The sequence below is a fragment of the Palaemon carinicauda genome, chromosome 42 (genome assembly GCF_036898095.1).
Source record: "Palaemon carinicauda isolate YSFRI2023 chromosome 42, ASM3689809v2, whole genome shotgun sequence".
Lineage (NCBI taxonomy): Eukaryota > Metazoa > Arthropoda > Malacostraca > Decapoda > Palaemonidae > Palaemon > Palaemon carinicauda.
This window is the reverse complement of record NC_090766.1, coordinates 23,564,689-23,585,624: the sequence shown is the minus strand read 5'-3', so window position 1 is coordinate 23,585,624 and position 20,936 is coordinate 23,564,689. Positions and strand designations below refer to the sequence as shown.

Genomic DNA, 20,936 nt, shown 5'->3' with positions numbered 1-20,936 from the left:
TGAGTGGTTGAAGATACAATAATGGTGTTGAGTACATTGAATGAAGACATTATTAGAACGCAAAAACATCATGATGGGCTCAATCTAATGATCTCAATTTTATAGCTTCTGTATATGGAAAAAACTTGGATTTCATGAGCAGCTCAACAGGATGAAGGACAAGAACATATTTGTCAATGTATATACAGGGACCCTACGACCGAAACCTCCCAGTATTTACTCCTCTGATGATATACAATTCTTCTTATGAATAAATCCTGTCAAAATATTCCCCTCCATGGACTGTTGGGTCAAGGAGAATGACCATAAAAATATCTTAAAAGATAGAAAGATTTCTCCCAGCAAACAATACATGAAGTATATGGGCCACTATTAGAAATATAGAAGCCTTTCCTAAACTATTTTAGTACAATACATAATATCACATATGGGAAGAAGACCAAGGACTGAATGTAAAAATGAAATCACAAACTGTATAAGCATAATGTACTGTATTTCACAGACAAGTAAAATGCAAGAACAAATTAATTTTCAAAAATTGCTGTATTTTTAATGTAATGTACTATACTAATACTGTACATTATATTCACTTACACAAAACAAAAAAGTCACCCTAGATAATACACAATTCTTTATTTGAGAAGAGGAAAAATACACAGTTGACATCCACCCTAATGACAAAAGTTGCATGGGGTACAGTACTCCTTGCGTGGCACACCGCAGATGAGGTTGAAGGGTTTTTTGCAATATACCTTTGGCCCCAGTCACAATGCTTTCTGCCTTTTAGTTTTTATAATTTCCCTTAAGTTTCTACTCACTTGGATGTTTGACTTCTTTAACTTGACCCTGACTCAACTCACAAGCTTCATTTTACTGTAAAAATGTCACTCAGCAACCTTAGTGAACTAATTTATAATAATTATAATAATATTAATAACAATAATAAGCTAAAAATAATTTGAAAGGATTAAATTGAATATTCAAATTTTTTTCAAGAACAATCAATATCTGTCTCTCTTTTAACAAGATTAAGTGCTTCACTCCGAGATGGATTTGATTGAAGCAGGCAAGGAAAATCTTTGAAGTCATTGTTTCTCAAAAATATAGATTCACACTCTTTACTATAATGTGCCTGAATCTCATCTTTAATCAGTGATGCAAAACCTTTTTTAGATGAAGAACGGATATCGTCTGAACAAGCTGATTCACACTCCTTTTCGGTATTTTCCTCCAACTCACCAATCTGGTGATTTTCTATATGGTGAGACAGGCTAGACTTGCATTTGAACACTTTCCCACACTGACTACAAGTAAATATATTTCTGTTCTGCGAATGAATACTTAAGTGCCTTGTTACTTCTCCCCTGTGGCCAAACTGCCTACCACATACAGGGCAGACATATTTCTTTTCCTTGGTGTGAACAACATTGTGTTCGGTCAGATGTGATTTCTGAGAAAACTGTTTGCCACACAGTTCACACTTGTAATTTCTTTCACCAGTGTGAATCATCATATGTCTCGTCAAATGGGGCTTCTGTGAGAATTCCTTACCACACACAATACAGATATGATTTTTCTGGCCACTATGTGTAACCTTATGCCGAACCAAGCTTGACTTGAGAGAGAAGCCACGTCCACAAAGCTCACACTCGAATTTCCTCTCTCTTGTATGCACAATCATGTGTCTTACTAAATGAGACTTCTGAGAGAAGGATTTTTCACAGATGGTGCAAATGTAATTCTTCTCTCCGGTATGAACAGCCATGTGCTGTATAAGATTAGACTTCTTTGAAAATGCCTTGCCGCACTCTTCACATATGTGGGTTTTTTCACATGTATGCACTACCATATGGTGATGCAAACCTGATTTGTAAGGAAACCCTTTTCCACAGACCTCGCACATGAACTTTTCCGTAGTAAATAATACCACTGGCTTCAATAACAGCTCCTCTGTAACCAAGTCAGGTTCATCAAAGTCTTCCCCATTTTCTTCTGTCTCCTTCTTTATAAACACTTCAGTTTCTTCCATTTTGAAACAAGAATATCTATTTCTAGAGTCAAAAAGTACTGAGAGCAATATTCAACAGTTTATAAACCTAATTCTGACATACTTTGGTATAATGTAATTAATAACAATATCAATAAATATTCCAATAAATAAAATCACAATAAATAAAGATAATGATCACTGCATAAGATGAAAAGTAAAACATTCATAGTTTAGCCTAAAGAAAATAAATAAATAAATAAATCCGTAAAGACTATATCGTTTTCAAGCATATCAACAAAGAATAATGGTCTTCACTTTATCACTGTACAATTAATAGATACCCTTCATTTTCAAATCAGGGTATGTACCATAACAAATTCATCTTATCTTGTTCATCCTTTCTGAATAATTAAAATAAGCTCATTGAATACTCTTCAGCATGTTTTCTTCTTTCAAACTTTCTGCACTCAACCTGAAAAAAGGAGAAAATTTTGAGAAAAAATAAATAATCCAATATCCGATAATACTTGAGAAAGATTTACCGTACAGTACTCGTGAAAATTACCAAAAAGTACTTTATCTAGTAGTTTGTCTATTGCCTTAAGTCTCAATTGTTTGAACATGTATTTGATATCAAGACACTCGCACAAAATAAGCAAACCTAACCACAACATAAAAATTATGAAAAAAAATGTACTATGTATATAGTATATGGATGATGTATGGATACGTAACTAAAAAATGTTATTTTCATTAGTAAAATAAATTTTTGAATATACTTACCCGGTGATCATATAGCTGTCAGCTCTGCTGCCCGACAGAAAAACCTAAGGACAAAATACGCCAGCGATCGCTATACAGGTGGGGGTGTACATCAACTGCGCCATCTGTCGAGCAGGTACTCAAGTACTCCATGTCAACACAGAACCAATTTTCTCCTCGGCCCACTGGGTCTCTATTGGGGAGGATGGGAGGGTCCTTTAATCTATGATCACCGGGTAAGTATATTCAAAAATTTATTTTACTAATGAAAATAACATTTTTCAATATTAAACTTAGCCGGTGATCATATAGCTGATTCACACCCAGGGGGGTGGGTAGAGACCAGCATTACATGTTGACATTATTATGAGCTAAGTATTTTGTATTTCATTTTAGCAGTTATTCAAAATAACAAACATAAAATAAATAAGTACCTGGTAAGGAAGTCGACTTGAACAATTACTCTGCCTCTTTAAGTACGTCTTCCTTACTGAGCCTCGCGATCCTCATAGGATGCTGAGCGACTCCTAGGAGCTGAAGTATGAAGGGTTGCAACCCATACTAAAGGACCTCATCAAAACCTCTAATCTAGGCGCTTCTCAAGAAATGACTTTGACCACCCGCCAAATCAAGTAGGATGCGAAAGGCTTCTTAGCCTTCCGGACAACCTAAAAACAATAATAAAACATTTCAAGAGAAAGATTAAAAAAGGTTATGGAATTAGGGAATTGTAGTGGTTGAGCCCTCACCCACTACTGCACTCGTTGCTACGAATGGTCCCAGAGTGTAGCAGTTCTCGTAAAGAGACTGGACATTCTTAATATAAAAAGACGCGAACACTGATTTGCTTTCCCAATAGGTTGCGTCGAATATACTTTGCAGAGATCTATTTTGTTTAAAGGCCACGGAAGTTGCGACAGCTCTAACTTCGTGTGTCCTTACCTTCAGCAAAGCTTGGTCTTCCTCATTCAGATGGGAATGAGCTTCTCGTATTAACAGTCTGATAAAAAAGGATAAAGCATTCTTTGACATAGGCAAAGATGGATTCTTAACTGAACACCATAAAGCTTCAGACGGGCCTCGTAAAGGTTTTTAAATAGAACTTTAGAGCTCTTACAGGACATAAGACTCTTTCTAGTTCATTTCCAACCATACGATAAGTTTGGAATATCGAACGATATTGGTCAAGGCCGAGAAGGCAGCTCGTGTTTGGCTAGAAAACCAAGTTGTAGAACATGTAGCCGTTTCAGATGAGAATCCGATGTTCTTGCTGAAGGCATGAATCTCACTGACTGTTTTAGCTGTGGCTAAGCATATCAGGAAAAGAGTCTTTAAGGTGAGATCTTTCAGGGAGGCTGATTGTAGCGGTTCGAACCTGTCTGACATAAGGAATCTTAGTACCACGTCTAAATTCCAACCAGGTGTAACCAAACGACGCTCCTTCGTGGTCTCAAAAGACTTAAGGAGGTCCTGTAGATCTTTATTGTTGGAAAGATCTAAGCCTCTGTGACGGAAGACTGATGCCAACATGCTTCTGTAACCCTTGATAGTGGGAGCTGAAAGAGATCGTTCTTTCCTCAGATATAAGAGAAAGTCAGCTATTTGAGTTACAGAGGTACTGGTCGAGGATACGGATACTGACTTGCACCAGTTTCGGAAGATTTCCCACTTCGATTGGTAGACTCTAAGGGTGGATGTTCTCCTTGCTCTAGCAATCGCTCTGGTTGCCTCCTTCGAAAAGCCTCTAGCTCTCGAGAGTCTTTCGATAGTCTGAAGGCAGTCAGACGAAGAGCGTGGAGGCCTTGGTGTACCTTCTTTACGCGTGGCTGACGTAGAAGGTCCACCCTTAGGGGAAGTGTTCTGGGAACGTCTACTAGCCATCGAAGTACCTCGGTGAGCCATTCCCTCGCGGGCCAGAGGGAAGCAACTAGCGTCAACCTTGTCCCTTCGTGAGAGGCGAACTTCTGCAGTACCTTGTTGACAATCTTGAACGGAGGGAATGCATATAGATCTAGATGTGACCAATCTAGTAGAAAGGCATCTATATGAACTGCTACTGGGTCCGGGATTGGTGAGCAAAATATTGGGAGCCTCTTGGTCATCGAGGTTGCGAAGAGATCTATGGTTGGCTGGCCCCAGGTGGCTCAAAGTCTCTTGCATACATCCTTGTGGAGGGTCCATTCTGTTGGAATTATTTGTCCCTTCCGACTGAGACAATCTGCCATGACATTCAAGTTGCCTTGGATGAACCTCGTTACTAGTGAAAAGTCTAGACCTTTTGACCAGGTGAGGAGGTCCCTTGCGATCTCGTACCATGTCAGAGAGTAGGTCCCTCCTTGCTTGGAGATGTACGCCAAAGCCGTGGTGTTGTCCGAGTTCACCTCCACCACTTTGCCTTGAAGGAGAGACCTGAAGCTTTTCCAGGTCAGACGTACTGCCAGTAGCTTCTTGCAGTTGAAATGCATTGTCCTTTGACTCGAGTTCCATAATCCCGAGCATTCCCTACCGTCTAATGTCGCACCCCAGCCTACGTCCGATGCGTCCGAGAAGAGAACGTGGTTGGGAGTCTGAACAGTTAGGGGAAGACCCTCTCTAAGGTTGATATAGTCCTTTCACCAAGTCAGACCAGACTTTATCTTTCCGGAAACCGGGATCGAGACCGCTTCTAGCGTCTTGTCCTTTTTCCAGTGAAAAGCTAGATGGTATAGAAGAGGACGGAGGTGTAGTCTTCCTAGTGACACAAATTGATCCACGGATGACAGTGTCCCTACCAGACTCATCCACAGCCTGACTGGGCAGCGTTCCTTCTTCAGCATCTTCTGGATGGATAGCAGGGCTGGGGGTTGATCGTCTTGTTCAGCAACGTCCTCATCAGAGGGTTCCTCATCCGAAACTGATGAGGAAACGGCAACAGAGTGGGCAACGTCTGCCTCGCTGAATCCGGTCGCACTGGTGGATGCGTGACGGAGCCGGACGCAATATCATGGTACTGCTGCACAGTCTGTGAACTGTCAACAACCATGGGTGCGCGAGGAAGTACAGCGTCAACCCGAAACTGTCTAGACTGTCTGGGTTGTGCAGTCAACACCCTACCGGGTTGCTGAGGTTGACGCACTGCGTCACAACAAGTCACCTCTGCTGGTTGTTGAACGTCTTCCTAGTGACACACTGAACGTCAACAACCACCTCCGAGCGTCGCTTAACGTCAACGTGCGACTGGCAACCCACACTGGGTCGCATCGGTGGAGGAACCACCTCAACTGGCAGACGCGAGTAGGATACCTCAGCGTCAACAGGGCGCACAACCAACCGGTTGGAAGGTTGTTGGCCAGAAGGTTCTTCTCCGTATTTAAGTCCTCTATCAAGGACACAAGCTTGGACTGCATGTCTTGCAGCAAAGCCCATTTAGGGTCTACGGGAGCAGGTGTGGCAACAGACGGGGTTAGCGACTGAGGCGGAACCATTTACCATCCCTGGAAGCCTTGTTATGTGTGACATAATAGTACAGCAAAACTTCAAAGGCTCGACAAAAGTTGAGAAGTTGACCTGTAAACAACTTGGAGCGTCTCCTGGCTAGGCGCCAGGGCGAGTCTACCAGAATTGAGAAGTCTACCTGGGCAGAGGCATGAACTCCCAAGCCGAGAACTTCTCTCGTGTCCTATCAGACTCTCGCTCTATAAGCCAGTTTAAAAGAAGGGAAATCAAAGGCTGTATCCCTAAAACTCCTCCTGGTGCAAAAACCAGTCGCCTAGCCAACGTAACGCTCTCTAGGAGAGCGAGAGAGCACTAGCTTAACAACAACGGCTTCGAAGTAGCTAGGCCTAGTGTAAGTTCTGACGTTAGGCGAACGAGGAGCAGCAGTTACAAGATCCGGACGAAGATCCTTAAAAAATCATCATGATTTAATTAAAGTCCATAGGAGGCTAAGCAGCTTAAGGCTCCTCTCCAAATGACAGAGTCCTCAAAGGAATATCAGTAGGAGGGAGAACAGCACTTTCTCATCTACAGGAACCTTGTCCGAGAAAAGCTAGGTTATCTCAGTGAGGGTCTCACTGGTGCATTAGCAGCAGACCAGAAGGCAACGTTATGTAACTGCTTGACAGTCTGTGAACTGTCAAAAACTGAACTGTCAACCACAACAGGTGCGTGAGGACATACAGCACTGGTGCATTAGTAGCAGACCAGAAGGCAACGTCATGTAACTGCTTGACAGTCTGTGAGCTGGCAACAACCATAGCTGTGTGGGGAAGCAAAGCCTCTACTCCTGACTGACTAGTCTGCTGCGGGCGAGTAGCGGTAACCACAGTGGGTTGCGGAGGTTGAAGCACAGTGTCAAAACAAAGCAACTTAACTCCACCCTCCTGTTGTTGTGGTAACTCACGAACGTCAACGGAGGGTAGCGTGCGTCTGTGAACGTCAACGTGCGGCTGGCAGGGTACACTGCGCATGGGTGGTGGAACTCTCACAGGCGGAGTGCGGGAGCAGGTAGCGTCAGCGTCAGCTGTACGCACAACCGTGGTTGGTTGTAGGCTAACGGGTGCAGCGTCAACCTTCTCCGCCCGATACTCCTGCATAAAAGATGCTAACTGTGTCTGCATAGACTGTAGCAAAGACCACTTAGGGTCTACAGTAGCAGGTGCGGCAACAGACGGTGTTACTGCCTGTTGCGGTACCGCTTTGCCTCTCTTAGGAGGTGTGCAGTCATCGGAAGACTGCAGCGTGTCCGAACTGACCCAGTGGCTACACCTGGGCCGTTGGACTTGCGCGGAAGGGACCGACTTGCGCTTAATAAGCTGCGAGACCTTGGTCCAAGGTTTCTTACGAGAAACCTCTTCCGCAGACGAGAAGTAAATGGGCTCTCTCGTCTTTGCGTGGGTGGGGCGATCTTGGGTAGATACGCCCGAAACCACGGAGGGAAAACGTCTGTTCGTTGATCAAGGCCTGACGAACCCATAAGTCGTTCGACATTACTTCTCCCCTGGGCTTGGGAGCTTGCAAGAGGTCCCGGACTAGGTGAACGACAGGCACGAACAGACGAACCCTCGGACGCAACACTGTAACACTTTGCGCATATCACTTTATCACTTCGATTTTCTGTTTTGCACTTATTTCACTGAAATCGAAACTTTTACTGATTTCTACCTGAAACACGCAATCCTACCCTTCATTAAAAGGTAGTAATTGCGAAAAACAGACGTATAATGCAACAGAAAACATATATAAAGATAAAGAATTCAGTGGCTGGGAAAGAGACTAAACACTAGTTCAAATAAACTACGTTTACAATCTCTCACCGCACACAGCCTGGGGACAAGAATAAAACCCTAGAAACGTTTTACCTTCTTCCCCGTACAGCGACTAGGGAGGAGAGCAACACGAGAACAACGTTACCCGCTTGAACGGAACGTTTTTTCTCCTCTCTCCCCCTCCGTCTCTATCTCTCTCTCTCTTTCTCTCTTGATTTCGCACCTGAGAGAAGAGCCCAATTATATATCGTCAAAACATGTTATTTGGCTAAAGGAAAAAACTGAAAGGTTTTCCAAATAAAAAGTTCCTTTAATTTAGAATTTAAACCATTTAAGCTAAGAAAGAATGAACGAAACGTCAGAATCGGTTTACTCTTACTGCAAAGTGAAACCGTGATACACTCTCTCTCTATCGTAACGATAGAGCGCATGTTGAACGTCCTGAACGTCAACAACTGCGTAGACTAAAAAACTAAACGTTAGTTCATCTTTGAAAACAGTACGAGACTATCAAAGAAATTCTTTCATAAAACATTAAATTTAAAAAGTTTTAAATTCTTTAAAGGCTAAATACGATATAACGGGCTCAACGTTGATTAACTTCGGTTCCAAGTTAGGACCGCCTACTATCAGGAAAGGTCGCATATAAACAAAACATAAAAATTTATTTTTATATGTTTATAATAAATGGAAAGTTAATCGAAGAGGCCTAATAAAGGCGGAGAGATATAAAATATATAGATCTATAACGTGTTAAGCAAAATTACTAAAAACCTAAACACACTTCCGTCTAAGGGAAGGGTCGGCCATTAAAAAGTGAAAGAGAGTCCATACTCTCTTTGTCACCATAATTAAATCTATCCAAAACGAGTTCAAGTTTTGAGATGAAGATAAAACCCCTGCATAGCGAAAGCTCAAAACTGGAATAGTGTACTTCACCAAATAGTTGTGAAAACAAATCCAGTTAGTAACAGCGTATTTAGTAGGTCTTGCCAGTGGCACGACAGAGAGAAAATTGATTCTGTGTTGACATGGAGTACTTGAGTACCTGCTCGACAGATGGCGCAGTTGATGTACACCCCCACCTGTATAGCGATCGCTGGCGTATTTTGTCCTTAGGTTTTTCTGTCGGGCAGCAGAGCTGACAGCTATATGATCACCGGCTAAGTTTAATATTGAAAAAGGCCAAATTCAGAAGTAATTTGTAATTTCCTACCAATACAAACCCGTAGGTCTTTACATAGAGAAAAAAAATCAGCGGAAGCTCACATACAGCTATAAAAACTTTTAACTAGGTGTCAACAACCATTTCTGTTGTTACCAGTAGTAGCGGGAAGCACCAGGCCCCCCTCACTCATACCTTCTTCACTTTGATCGCAGCTGGGACTTTCCTTGGGGGTAGGTGATGATGGGTAAAGTATGTGCAAAGAACTACAGGTTTGTATTGTTAAGAAAAATATAAATTACTTCCAAATTTGTTCTTTATTCCTACACAAAATACTAACCTTATGTTCTTTACATAGGAGACTCAGTTTGGTGGGATAAAGTCCCTTCAACTGGCCAAAACTTTTGACCCAGGATCGCTGTATCCGAGCATGATAATGCAAGCGATAACCATCCTGACACCTTGTGAATCAGTGGCCTGTCAATACCAGCCAGTTGATGGCCCAAGCGAAAGTGATTATGAGCGTAGGCACTTAACTGTGATTGTCATGGGTTATGTATAGTCAACAGGATTGTGAATATACACATTGAGGACCCGACGTCCCTATTTCCCCTCGTGAGGAGATTGGGGACGTACCAGGAAATATATACAGTAAACTTATATTCTAGCTACACGCAACATGGGGCATACCTGCAGTTGAAAAGTTACAGCTGAAAGGATCTTTGGATGCTGTAACCTCTGCCATCGAACGACTTCTAATAGTTCTGTGAGGAGTTAAGGTAGCTATACCACTTGCTGAGCAGCTACCACAGGGCCCAGAGTAACTGTATCTAGGGACCTGTGTATTACAACTTGTAGGTAGTGGGTTGTGAAGATAGCACAGCGCCTCTATACACCCGCCTGTAGTACCTGCACTGTTACAGAATGGTTCTTTCTGAATGCCAGGGACATACTTTGGTCCCTGACATCATGAGTTCCCTCCCTTTCATTGTTGAGAAAGGGAAGGATTAATGGCCTGGTCAATGGCCTGCCTAAACCATGAAGTGATAGTGTTCTTGGTCACCTTCCTTTTGACCCTCCTAGTACTGACAAAAAGAAGCTTCATCTAGAGCGGAGCTCCTCGTGTACACTTGAGATATTATTGGACTTTGAGTCTTCCCAATAAACTCGGGATGAAGTTGAACGAAACCTGCCTCCATCCCCTTGAATGGGCAACTTCATAGAAGAGACCATACAGCACACTGACCCTCTTAGCAGAGGTCAGGGCAAGCAGAAAAACTGTCTTGAGTGTTAAGTAATGGTCAGAGGCCAGATTTAACAGATTGTAAGGAGCTCCAAGGAGATGGTCTCACTTCTGACTAGGGGCAAGCTTACTTAGAGCTCCGTATGAGCATAGACAGTTCTGCTGAAGAGGAAATATTAACTCCTTTCAGTCTATAGACTTTGCTCAAGGCTGAGCACAGCCTTTCATGGCCAACACTGAGCAGAGTTTTTTCTCCCGTAGAGTGTAAAAATTCGGCGGCTAGTGGCTTCAAGTAAAGAGACACCCCTTCCACGACACCTACTACAAAAGATCGCCTACTTAAGACTGGTAAACTGAGGTTGATGACCTCCTGAGGTATCCAGACATTTGTGGAGCTGATGAAAGTGTTGAAGAGCAAGAAATGTCGCTCTCAACTCCAAAAGGTTTATGTGGCATAGTCAATCTGATTCGGACTACAGTCCACAGGCCATGTGGTGGAGCAGGTAAGCCCCTACCCTTCTTGTGATGCATCGGTGAAGAGCATCAAATCTGGATGAGAAGAAAGAAGTTTGGAGTCTAAACACCACCAACTCAGATCTTTCTTCTGTTCTTCCCCAACCACAATAAGCATTATGGGAGGGTCCCTGCCCTGAGATCAAAAGTTCTTCATTTGTCCTTGAAGTGAGCGTATGCAGAAGCGACTGTTTGCTACCAGGCGTTCTAATGATGTCAGGTGATCTAACAGGCACTGCCACAGATGTGCCAGTAATGCACTTCACTGGAGGGATGGTTGGGCCACTTTGAATCTTGCAATTCTATCCTGAGATGGGAAGACTTTCCTTCGTAAGGTATCTATCTGCATCCCAAGATATAACAGGTTCTGTTTGGACACTAGATTTGACTTCTCCTGTTACCAGGATCCCCAGATTGAAGCAAAACTGGAAAAGTCTATTCCAGTGAAGGAGAAGGGTCTCCACCAAGACTGCTAGAATCACCCCCAATCATCTAGATAAGGGAGAAAAATGGGCCCAGGCTGAGACCAAAGTAAACAATCTTATACAGACTTGATGGGCTGCTGACAGACCAAAGCACAGCACCTTGAACTGGTATACCTTGTCGTGCATTACAGAGCTAAGGTATTTCCTCGAGGATGGATGGACAGGGATCTCAAAGTACATATCCTTCATATTCAAATTGATCATGAAGTTTCGCAGTTTTACTGCCTGTCTGAACGTGGCTGTGGTCTCCCTTTTGAACGGAGTCTTCAGAACAAACTCATTCAATGCTAAGAGGTTAACAACAGGTTTCCAGTCTCAATCCTCCAGACGGCTTCTATACAAGAAAGAGCCAACTGTAAAAGCTTGGAGGCTCGTCAAAGACCTTTTGAAGAGCATCCTTGTCTAACATGGTCTGGACTTCTGCTCGAAGATCATGTCCTTCGCCGATCCCTTCACAAAGAACAAAGATCTCATTGAACCACAAATCAGTGGAGGAGGATAGCTGATGAAAACGACTATGTAACCCAAGCGGAAGACACTGACTGAACAGGGTTCAGCCCCGTGGCACTGCCATCTGTGCCACCTGAGCTTCAGGCATCACCCCACCAGTGGTACTGCGGGGAGATCACTTCCCCTAATGAGCCTTCCCCTCTCATCCTCTAGCCTTCTTTCCCTCTCTGAGGGTTAGCTTTCTTGGCGTTGAACTTCTGAAGACTATCCTTAAAGGTCTTATGAGCTTGTCTTGCGATTAGAGGAGCCTTGGGCAAAGCAGGTTGGAATGTAATGGCTCGGTAGACAGGCTTCTCAATCACTGCCTCAATGTCCTCAAGAGGGAACAAGGACGAGGTCTTAACAGAGGAGTTACGGAGATGAAGGATCTCCCTCGTCAACACCTGCTTCTGGAACTTGGAGACGACAACAAAGTGCCTATTTAGAACCCACTTGGCCCACTGGTTAGCTGCATTGTGGGTTAGGAACTCCATCGCTCTTGCACCTGTAAGGACGATACTGTATTCTTTAAAACCTTGTGCTTCTTGGGGTCCGACAGATCTTCCGTGTTGGTTAAATAACGATCTGTCCCTGACCAGTGGTTCGTCCAAAAGAAGCCCTGAAGAGTAGCCTTTGCCATACTCTCCATGTTCATAGCCTCAACAGCAGAAAACACCACTGATTTTACCGCCAACTTCTCCGAGCTCGAGCCTTGCACTAAGGCCAATACTGCCGAGTCTAAGGGCAGAGGTGAAGGATAATCATATAGGTTGCTATAACACTTCCTCACGAAAGGCACAGGAAGAAGCTTCAATGATCTCCTAGCGCTAGGGAGTCCCTTCCTGCAGAAATCTGAGTCAACCTTAGCAACAAACAACGCTGGCAACTTTGACCACGGTAGCTCTAAAGGTGGTCTGCTGGCTCTAGGAGCACGGCACAGACCATCTATAGCTGCATCCCTCCCATTAGGAGAGGAGTAGGGAGCCTCACCAGGACCGTTGACCAGTCTAATGCAGGAGAGGACCTGCAATAAGGTCGATTAGGACTTGCCTTCCTGCGTATCAGGAGCCTTAAGGTTAGCTGGTGTAGCGAGAACACCTATTTAAGTGTCAGAGTCATTAAACATCTTCCTCCTTAAAACCCGTAGCCAGTCAGACTTGAGGAGAGTTATCGTCCTTATCAGTTGATGCCACAGGGAAGCAAAGCCTTCGAGGTTTGTCGACTGCCTCGAGAGTTGCCATGGCTGCTACTGGGCACTCTACTCGCTTCTGAAGACTGGGAGCCAAGTTCTTTGGAAGTGAATTTGCATCCATCCTCTCGCGTCCCTTGCTTGTGAAGTAGGATATAATGCTGGGTGCCTCCTTTAGCCCTCTAGCCTCCAGACACTTAGCAGGGGCTTGTACCTGAATTTGTTTCGGTTGCAGGGCTGAGGTGGAAGGGGCCTTATGCACATACTCAATAGGCAATGGCTTAAAAGTCAATGGATGAAATCTCTCTCTGAGACCTCAATCCCCTATGGGTCCTGGGGTGACTGCAGGAGGATTGCGTGAGCAATCGACCACGAGTTCTAAAGAGCTGGAGTGCACTGGTGATGAATCATGCTGGTGCTTCTAAGGTGCCTAGGAAGATGGACTCCCAGGTGAGGACAACTTCTCGCACTTGCAAGGGTGTCTGCTGAAGGTCCCCAAAGGGTTGTTGAAACACTTCGTTAAAAGTATTTATAGTCCTGTTCCCACTTACGCTGTTATCTTCTCCTATGTAAAGAACGAGGGTTTGTATTCATATAGGAACAAAAAGCAGTAAGGTAACCAAGGCAATCCAGCCAGTGGAAAAATGTCTGCTCCCATTGACGCCCAAAATCAAAGTGACTGTTCAGTGAGCAAGCAAGGAGGCAGGGCTTCTCTGCTCCCGGCCGTTAACTACCAGCCACTTGTTTACACTTCAGTTTAACTGCTGAGTACTCCAGCTTCGCTGATATCTATCCTATATAAAGTATGAAGGTTTATACTTGTGTAGGAACAAGTATTATCTAAATCTTCTTGCCTGTCGATAATTCAAAGCCCTTCTTGTCTACCTAGTCTGTAATGTGATCCATGCAACACTAATTAATATTTCAAGTACTGAAATTCTTGTCAAAACAAATGAAATAAGAAGACTCATAAAGATTAAAAATTGTACAGAGGGTACCAGATGGAATAGTAGAGGATATGACAAATTCGTAGATAATTTGCATTTTTCCCAACGATACAAACCTTAACTATTTATTTAAGGGTATTACTTTCTGCGAAGCTGAAATGACGAGCCATTAAAATTTAGCGAGGCTTAACTACCCATACCGCTAGTTAGCGGGGTAGGGGTATAGCTTGCTATAGCTCCCGCTCTTACACAGGTGATTTACTTCACTTTGCTTGGAGGTAGGACTTCAAGGGGGATAGGGCTGGTGGGTAAGTTTGTATAAATAGCTAAAGGTTTGTATCTTTAGAGAAATTACAAATTATCTCCGAATTTGTCATTTGTTCCATAACTGGAATACGCTATTTATTAGGGGTGACTCACCCATTAGGAGGGTGGATGTTCCTTGACAAACTAGCTTTTGGCTTTACCTGGTGGCTCTTTATTTTGAATAGGTTTGTACCAAAAATAAGGAGTCCCTGCACCTCGCTAAACCTTGCTATGCAAGGTTCGTGGCCTACGCAAGCAGTGTTGAGATGTTTAGAAGTGTGACTGTCCAGGTAAAAGTTATTCAGAGTCTGTAGTAAAACTGCTGTAATGAGGACTTCCCTAATACCACCTCACCAGGGTATGGGGACGCAACATTATTAGCTTGATACTAAGAACACAAGGAAGCATGGTTTACTTGCAGTGGTTTGAGGTCAGCTTATGCTGAGAACCCAGGATGCTGCTTTGCCCAAGATAGGGGAGGATGAAGAAAAGACTAAGAGCCAGTCAAGCCTTTTCATTCAAGAAGACTAAAACCGGGTAAAAGTGCCCTCAACCTTCTGCTACTTATCCAATAGGGAGCTTGAGGTATTATACCAGCTGTTGTGCAGCCAACACAGTGCCGATAGAGAACGTATCAAGCCTCCTATGGGTTACGTCTTGCAGGTAGTGGGCTGTGAACATAGTTTGACGTTTTCACACCCCAGCCTGTAGAACCTGCGTCACCGAGAAGTTTCTTTTGAAGGCCAGGGATGTAGCTACGCCCCTGACATTGTGGACTCTGGGACGACGTGAAGGAGGAGGGTCTGGTTTCAGGGCATGGTGTATGACCTTGCAAATCCAGGCAGAGATGGTATTCTTAGTGACCCTCCTCTTGTTCCTCCCTGTGCTGACGAAAAGTGCAGACACACAGGGACGGGCTGCGACTGTTCTCTTAAGGTACTTCCTCAAACTCCCCACTGGGCTAGAAGTTCTTCCTGTCTGAGAAAGGGTCTTGCGACCTTTCTCACCCTCATTAGGCTCTCGTCTGATGGGAAGGCTTTGTGGAGATTGGTGTCTATTATCATGCCTAGGTATACAAGTCTCTGCGTAGGAAGCAGGGCGGACTTCTCGAGGTTTACTGTAATCCCCAGATCTTGGCAAAGCCTCAGAAGTTTGTCTCGGTGTTGAAGAAGGGTTGCCACTGAGTCCGCTAGGATTAGCCAGTCATTCAGATAATGAAGGAGACGGATGCCGATCCTGAGTTCCCAAGATAATACTAGGGTGAACACTCTGGTGAAGACTTTAGGTGCTGTGGAAAGACCGATGCACAGCACCTTGAACTGGTATTTCCTGTTGTCTAGGTTGAATCTGAAGTACATCCTTGAAGACGGATGGATTGCGACCTGGAAGTACGCGTCCTTTAGGTCCAGTGTGCACATGAAGTCCAGTGGTCTTACCGCTTGTCTGACTGTCTGCCGTCTCCATGCTGAACAGAGTTTGCTTAAAAAATTTGTTCAGAACTTAAGAAGTCGATGACAGGTCTCCAGCCTCAAGACACCTTTTTCACAAGAAAGAGTCGACTGAAGAAGCCTGGAGATTCGTCAATGACCTCTAGGAGAGCGCCTTCTTCAACTGGGTCTGGACTTCTGCCCAGAGGGCTAGCCCCTTTGCTGATCCCATCGCAATGGAGTCTATTGACACTGAATTCCTGATCAGGTGAGGGAGAGATGTTGTGAAGGGAGCGCAATACCCTGAACGAATCACAGAGAATGTCCAGGGCTCAGCCCCGAGTTGCTTCCACCTGTCCCAGCAACTTTGTAGGCATTCCCCCAATGGTGGACAAGCGGGGAAATACCTTTCCTAGCATTTGTGGCCTCAGCCGCTCCCTCTAAGAAATACTTCTACCCTGGAGGACTAGTGCCTTTTCCGTCTTTGGTCGGAAAGGCTTTTTGGACACCATTGTCTTCGCTGCTGTCTTGTTCGTCATGATCTTTGTTGGACGGGACTGCTGAGGAACCAGCTCCTCAGTTTATAGGGCTTGGATGTCAAAGCCCTATGGAAGAGGGAGTCATGGTGGGACTTCCTCCATCTCTTAGCAGCATGTTGCACGTCCTTCTGCTCAAACAGAGAGGTCCCCTCTAAAGAGGAGTTTCTGAGCCTGGCGATCTCGGCATTTGGGACCTGCATGTGGAATCTCTCAGACACAGCAACTTGACGTTTCAGGATGGTGTTTGCCCAAAGTTCGAGACTTGATGGGCAAGAAACTAGATAGTGCATGTGCCTGAGAGGAGGAATGTTTCCATTGCTTTCCTGGTGCGTTCCTTGGAGAAATCCTCAATTCGAACCAGGATTCCCAGGGTCCCCAACCACAGATCAAGCGATGAAGTAGCGTATATGGCATACTTCATGAGCTTCTCTTTGTTGAGGATCTCCGGTGCTGAGAACGAGACCTGACGGCTGGAGAGCCTCTCTAGAGAGACTTCCTTGGCAGGTTCTTACAGAGAGTGATGGAGATGAAGAGCTGGACGTGGCTTGTCCAAGATCTCAAAATACCTCCTCTGCTCGACGCGAGTTGGTGGGAGAAGCTTGATGGTAGAGCTGGAACGTTGGGAGGAGGAGAGCTTGGAGAGCTGAAGGGCGATCTTTGCCCGGGCACTCTTTATCCCTTGAGACCAGGGCAAAGCTGCACTGGTCTTAGAGGGCTTATGAGTGCCAAAGACACGGTCTAAGACTATGTCTTTGCCCTCTCGTCAGGGTATCTCCGGGTCCAAAAATCCGTTAGGTACCCTAATAAAAGTCAGAACCTGCCAAAATGCATGATATGACTCTTTCTGCTCACCCTCCCAAGTGAGACTAGCAGCGAAGACTCTTTCTTCCACTCCAGAGAGTTCCTCTCAGGGTGGGTCACGGGCATCCCTAGAGTGATTAGTGGTTCCTGTAGGCCTGGAGGTCCTTGAAAGGGACATTGGGAAAGTCTTGGAGTCATTAGATTCCTTCCGAATAAGAAGAAAGGACTCAATCATCAAAGGCCAGATGAGATTGTCCCTCCTGACTTCCGTCGGTGGTGGAGAACTCTCTGTGCAAGGAGAAACTTCCTTCGAAGGTGGAAGGGAGGAATTTCGGGCCTCACACGACTCCCTTGGCAGAGGCGAGGTAAGAGAGTGTCCGGCGGGAGAGACAGGAAGGACGGGCCTTGAAGGCCTAACAGGAGTTAGCTTCACCATACGGGATGCGATCGCATCTGAGACTCCTCTTTTCCTCTTCAGGGGAGAAGAAGCCAAGGTTCCTAACGGTAGGTCTGCTGGTGCCGTTGGAAGGGAAGTCAGCGACGAGCGTGATGACATGGCAGGCCAGAAGGCTTACACTACTGCTCTGACCATGGCACAGAACCAGGGCTGTTTGCTGACAGACGTACTGTTGGACAGATCCCCTGAAAGGAAAGGGACCGATGTTAGTGGTGGGTTCGCCTTTGTAGGTTGAATCTTCGGGATCCTGAACCCTTCTGTAGAGCCTTTCCCTTTCCCCTGGGACTTTGGCACACCTTTGTCTTTAAATTGCAGGCTCAAATTGCCTTTGTTGCGTGACTGAAATACAATCCAACGATATTTATAGCGGTATTACTTTCGGCAAAGCTCAAAGAAGAGCTATTAGAATTTTAGCGAGGGTTAACACCCACCCGCTACTTACTGGAGGATGGGGGATAGTAACTACCCCTCTCACTCACACACCTGGGCTGTGTACCTCACTTTACTTTTGGTTCGTGGAAAGAGACGTTGTCTCTCTCCCCTCTCTAAATGACTGGCATTTTGACTTTTTAATCTTAAGTTTTTTTTTACACACAGTATATGAAAACATTCGTAATGTTTTTATACTGTATATATTTCAAGCTTTCTTTACAGTGAATGTTCCTGTTTATGAGACAGCATAGTGCAACAGGTTCTCAAGGATTGAGAGCTTTCCCTTACAATCTTCCCCCCTTGGACAACGGACATCCTGTAGGCGGGTGGCCTGCCGGAGAGTCGCCATCGTTGGATACTACTTCTCCGTTCGGATGTTAACGTCGTGTTCACCCCTACGAGTTCTTGGAGGAAACTGCCGACGGCCTTCAGAACTTGACTCCGTTCTTGCTCTTTTTTGTCAATGTCGCTCTCCCTCGTTAAATGGGTAGCCAGCAGATCCTCTACGGGGAAACACCTCTCCCGTTTGAGGGTTAGGTTGTGCTCGTGAATGTTTCTTTTTATTAATTAAGTTGAAATAATAACTGTTTGCAATTTAACTTTTCAGCATCGATGCCGCTCTCCTTGATGGTATGATGGTCCTACAGCCATTCTTGCCGGTGGAAGGTGTGCACGACCTTAGCTTGTCCGCTCCTCCTCAGCCCATCTTTTCTCGCCGTCGGGTTGGGTGGTTCTTCCGAGTAGTTTATTTTGACAGCTAAATTGATTAATTGTAATTATTGTTTTGTTACGGTTTTTACGCTGCCGCACTCATTCTCCTGTCAATGTTGGCTGGTAAAGGAAGTCAGCAATCTTTAATATGACAAATTCGTAGATAATTTGTATTTTTCCTAACTATACAAACCTTAGCTATTTAATAGGGGTATTACTTTCAGCGTAGCTGAAATGACAAGCCATTAATTTTTAACGAGGATTAACTACACACACCGCTAGTTAGCGGGGGGTAAGGAGGGTAGCTTGCTACCGCTCCCGCTCACACACCAGTGATTTACCCCACTTTGATTGGAGGTAGGGCTTCAAGGGGGATAGGGCTGGCAGGCAAGTTTGGTTAAATAGTCAAGACTTGTATTGTTAGGAAAAATACAAATCATCTACGAATTTGTCATTTGTTCCATAACTGGAATACAAACCATGCTATTTAATAAGGGTGACTTACCCATTAAGAAGGGCGGACGTCCCAGCCAATCTGGCTTTTTGGCTTTACCCTGGGGGCTCCTTATCTGAGTGTGTTAGCACTCTAGGAATAAGGAATCCCTGAGCCTCGCTACAACCTTGCTACGCAAGGTTCGCGGCCTACGCAAGCTGTGTGTGAAGGTATGAAGAAATGTGACTCGTCCTGGTAAAGTTATTCCGAGTTCTTTAGATGGAAAAACTGTGCACTAGGCCTTTCCTAATACCACTTCATCAGGGTATGGGGACGCAACAGTATTAACCTTAATACTAGGTACACAAGGGAGCATGGTTTACATACAGTGGTTTGAGGTCAGCTATGCAGAGAACCCAAGAGAGAGGAGAATGAAGAAAAGAATAAGGGCCAGTCAAACCTTTTCATTCATGCAGACTAAAACCGGGTAACAATGCCCTACACCTTCTGCTACTTGTCCAATAAGGAGCTTGCGGTTTTAAACCAGCTGTTATGCATTATGCAGCCACCACAGGACCGTTAGAAAACATATCAAGTCTCCTGTGGGTCACGTCTTGCAGGAACTGGGATGTGAACTTGTTCTGACGTTTCCACACCCCAGCTTGAAGAACCTACGTCACTGAGTAGTTTCTTTTGAAGGCCAGGGATGTAGCTATGCCCCTGACATCATGTGCTCTGGGGCGACGTGACAGAGGAGGGTCTGGATTCAGTGCATGGTCAATGACCCTGCGAATCCACGCTGAGATGGTGTTCTTGGTGACCCTCCTCTTGGTCCTTCCTGTACTGACGAATAGTGCATGCACACGAGGACGGGCTGCAGCTGTTCTCTTGAGGTACAGCCTAAAACTCCTTACTGGGCATAGTAAGAGATGGTCTGGGTCATCTGTTACAGTACGGAGACTAGAAACCCGGAAGGAGTCAAATCGAGGATCCGCTACTCCCGGGTTCTGAGTCTTAGCAATAAACTCAGGGACGAAGCTGAACGTTACCTCCCCCTATCCCCTTGAATGGGCGATGTCGTATGAGAGACCATGAAGTTCACTGACTCGCTTGGCCGAGGCCAAAGCTAGCAGAAACACCGTCTTCCAAGTCAGGTGGTGATCTGTTGCTTGGCGTAATGGTTCATAGGGAGGTCTCTTTAGAGACCTGAGAACTCGAACCACATTCCATGGGGGAAGTCTCACTTCAGGCTGGGGGCAGGTAAGTTCATAACTCCGTATGAGTAAAGAAAGTTCTAGCGATGAAGAAATGTCCATTCCTTTCAGACTGAAGGCGAGGCTTAAGGCTGAGCGATAGCCTTTCAATGCCGAGACTGATAGGCACATTTCTTCACGCAAATACACGAGGAACTCAGCTATTGCTGGAATAGTGGCATCGAGTGGAGAGATACCCCTTCCACGACACCAACCACAGAAGACTTTCCACTTTGCCTGGTAGACTGCTGCAGATGATTTTCGCAGGTGTCCAGACATCCTGATCGCAACTTGTTGCGAAAATCCTCTCTCAGAGAGGAGATGCTGGATAGTCTCCAGGCGTGAAGTCGTAGCGAAGCTACGGCTTTGTGGAAGATGTTGGCATGTGGAGTTGCAGAAGGTCCAGAAACCATTCCACGTGATGCCATAGCGGAGCTATGAGGGTCATTGAAAGACTGATCGATGTTCTGGTCTTGTAGAGTACCCTCCTCATCAGACAGAATGGGGGAAAGGCGTAAACGTCGATGTTGTCCCACTGTTGTTGGAAA

At 45.0% G+C, this 20,936-nt stretch overlaps 1 protein-coding gene across 1 annotated transcript in view; it reads right to left on the bottom strand.

The window, feature by feature from the left end:
* Nucleotides 1-614: 614 nt before the first annotated feature.
* Nucleotides 615-20,936, bottom strand: part of LOC137633279 (zinc finger protein OZF-like) — a 37,810-nt gene continuing 17,488 nt past the window's right edge. The window contains exon 2 of the mRNA XM_068365489.1: nt 615-2,462. Coding sequence (XP_068221590.1) covers nt 992-2,029 — 1,038 coding nt within the window. The 5' untranslated portion in view covers nt 2,030-2,462 and the 3' untranslated portion in view covers nt 615-991. The remainder of the gene's footprint in view (nt 2,463-20,936) is intronic.